Below are 2509 nucleotides of genomic sequence, written 5' to 3'. Positions count from 1 at the left end.
TACTTAAAACTTAGGTACGATATAACACAAATGAGTAATACAAACAAAGATAATATTTCTAAAAGTGATTTTTCGTATTTTCACATTCATGCAACAAGTTACACAAGTTCCTTTAGTATCTATGAATAATTAAACATCATTAACACAATATATACCGATATGTTCAAGCAGCAAATTAGATAAGATCATTTCGTACTTTTAAAGAACCAAACATTATATACACCTTATATTATTATTTTTGGATACATTATTTATAACATTCAGAATTTTCTATTTTTCAGAGACCTGAAGATATTTGTACACTCTAATTACGTTACTGCCATTCTGTCCCAAATAGAGGTTGTGCTTCTCGTCTACGCACACAGTTTCGGGACTATGTACATTATGTTGTCTTGTCAGCAGCATAGATAGGAACCAACCGTCCTGATCCAGGAGATGAACACCGGGATTGATGAGTGAATCATCACACACCAGTACGTGTCCTAGTATATCAGTACAGATACCACCGGGTTCAAAGACACGAGATTGTTGACCTCTGTAGTTAAACCGATGTTTTCCTGATTTATCTACCACCACCACTCTATCTGTATCAGATGTCCAGATGTCCCCGTTCTTGTTCTCCGTGATGTAGCGTGTGCATTTATACAGCTTCACTCCTTGGATGTCCGTCACAATATCAAGGATCTTCTCTCCCGTTCTGTCGTACCTAGTCACTTTACCGGTAAATCCAATAAAAGAAAATCCCACAAGTATGTTGCCGTTTAAGCGGGAGGAGTGGATACACCGTATCATCCAGTCTGTTGAGAATATTGTGGTGATGATTCCGTTTGACTCTAATTTTTTAACATCCTTATTGTCTGTAAACAATAGCTCACCATTATCTGTGATAGTGTGAAATTCACTGAATGCATCAAGACCTCCTAGAACCTTTCCACTGGAATCCAACTGTAGAAGATATTTAGATCCGTCACTCACCCAGAGTCGGTCTGATGTTCCACAGGAGATTAAGTAAATATTCTCAAAACCGCGTATGGTAATGGAAGACGTCTGTATTACAGACGGAAGTGATGTGTCAAGGAACACAACATCTATGATAAATAAGTAGAAATGTCAATATGACTAATATAAAATATTAACATTCAAAAAAAATGTTATTATATTGTTTTACTCTTGTATTTAATTGTGTTTACAGAATTTTAATCTGGGTAAAAATAGTTTGATATTAAAATCTAGATGAAATGTGTTCTTAGATATTGAAATAAATATAATTGCTTTCGAATCAGTTTAGCAAGCATACACATAGCCTTGCATATAGAGCTCGAATGCAAGAAAAAAAAAAATCAGTTCTGGAGACAGGCTTGGGGTAATGCAAATTGTAATGGTAATGCATTGCAATGCATTACTTGAACTCAAAGTAATGGTAGTAATGTGTTATGCCAAAAAATTGCATTACATGTGTGATGAATCAGGGTTGTACCAATCAATGTTAATAGAGTAGTTAGGGTTTTTGACATGGAATAACCTGTCCCCCTACCATGAAATAGACTATTCCATGCTATATATAGCGGGTGTTTGCCAATTCAGTCAGTATGTCTAAAAAGTCCGCGTTTGTTGCAGCAGAGTTGAGTAGTGGCTAGGTAAGGGTGATAGAGTAGTGAGGACGCTGAATAAGCAGATTCATATAGTAGAAGGTAACTATAAAACTGAATAAACCTTATTTAATGGGTTGAGTCAACTGGTCGACCACCGTAGCTTTGGCTTTGGAAATAAAGGCTGGATAAGTCTGTACTCTAATGTCAAAGTGAGATGGAGACGCCAGTTGATTAGAGACCTCTTGCCAGTAACCAGTACCCTTGGTTAGGCCAGTTGTGCGGGGACATTGGTCAAGAATAGGACAGGTGGTCCAGTGTCAATTGTCCCTTGATTTTATTCTGATTAGTTGTGTAAATCATAGTATATATATTGATTAAGTAAATAGTTTGAATGATCACAGTAAATATATTGATTAGGTTCGTGTCCAAGTAGACAACAATTGGTTAATCATTTGCACTGCAGAAATCCCTGGTGTAACCGGGTACGTGTCCACAGGAAGATATAGACCACTCGGCTGGACACACGTTACAGAATTTTTGGTGGCAGCGGTGAAATTTTTGCAGTGTGAGGAATTTTGTGTGCGTATTTATCTTTGGTACAATATACAATAATAAAATTGTAGGAATACTATTTTTTGCACATGATGTCAACTGATCAGTTAGATCGGGAACTGACGGATCTCATGGAAGATATAAGAGAACTAAAGTCAAGTATTCGGCAACATGAGAGTGTTATACACTCAACGACAAGGCCTCGAGAATATAAGACCCGTGGTAGATACGACCCTGGAATTTCCAGTGGTCCACCGTCGGTTACTCTCAGGAATCCTTTGGCCGACCACTTTCCAGATGACGGTGGATCGTGGTTGGATTTTAAGACTCATTTTAACACAGTCTACAAACTTAATGAATGGACA

The 2509-nt window shown here is 37.4% G+C and overlaps 1 protein-coding gene across 1 annotated transcript; it reads right to left on the bottom strand.

Moving 5' to 3' along the window:
* Nucleotides 1-270: 270 nt before the first annotated feature.
* LOC133194333 (uncharacterized) lies at nt 271-1880 on the bottom strand. The gene is made up of 2 exons (XM_061330311.1): nt 1832-1880; nt 271-1088 (listed from the first exon to the last, which is right to left on the bottom strand). The coding sequence occupies exons 1-2, from the start codon at nt 1878-1880 to the stop codon at nt 271-273; spliced, it is 867 nt and encodes a 288-aa protein (XP_061186295.1).
* Nucleotides 1881-2509: the final 629 nt, after the last annotated feature.

This window comes from Saccostrea echinata, unplaced genomic scaffold, assembly GCF_033153115.1.
Source record: "Saccostrea echinata isolate AGI-Se365-2 ecotype Australia unplaced genomic scaffold, CSIRO_AGI_Sech_v1 ptg000029l, whole genome shotgun sequence".
Taxonomy (NCBI): Eukaryota; Metazoa; Mollusca; class Bivalvia; order Ostreida; family Ostreidae; genus Saccostrea; species Saccostrea echinata.
This window is presented reverse-complemented; position numbering and strand designations above follow the sequence as displayed.

Excerpts from the sequence above, each read along its gene's own strand:
- LOC133194333 (XM_061330311.1), bottom strand. The coding sequence starts at position 1,880 with ATGTCCCCGCACAACTGGCCTAACCAAGGGTACTGGTTACTGGCAAGA. Across the intron at positions 1,089-1,831 it reads GTACTGGTTACTGGCAAGAG|ATGTTGTGTTCCTTGACACA; the intron begins GTCTCTAATCAA and ends TATTTATCATAG.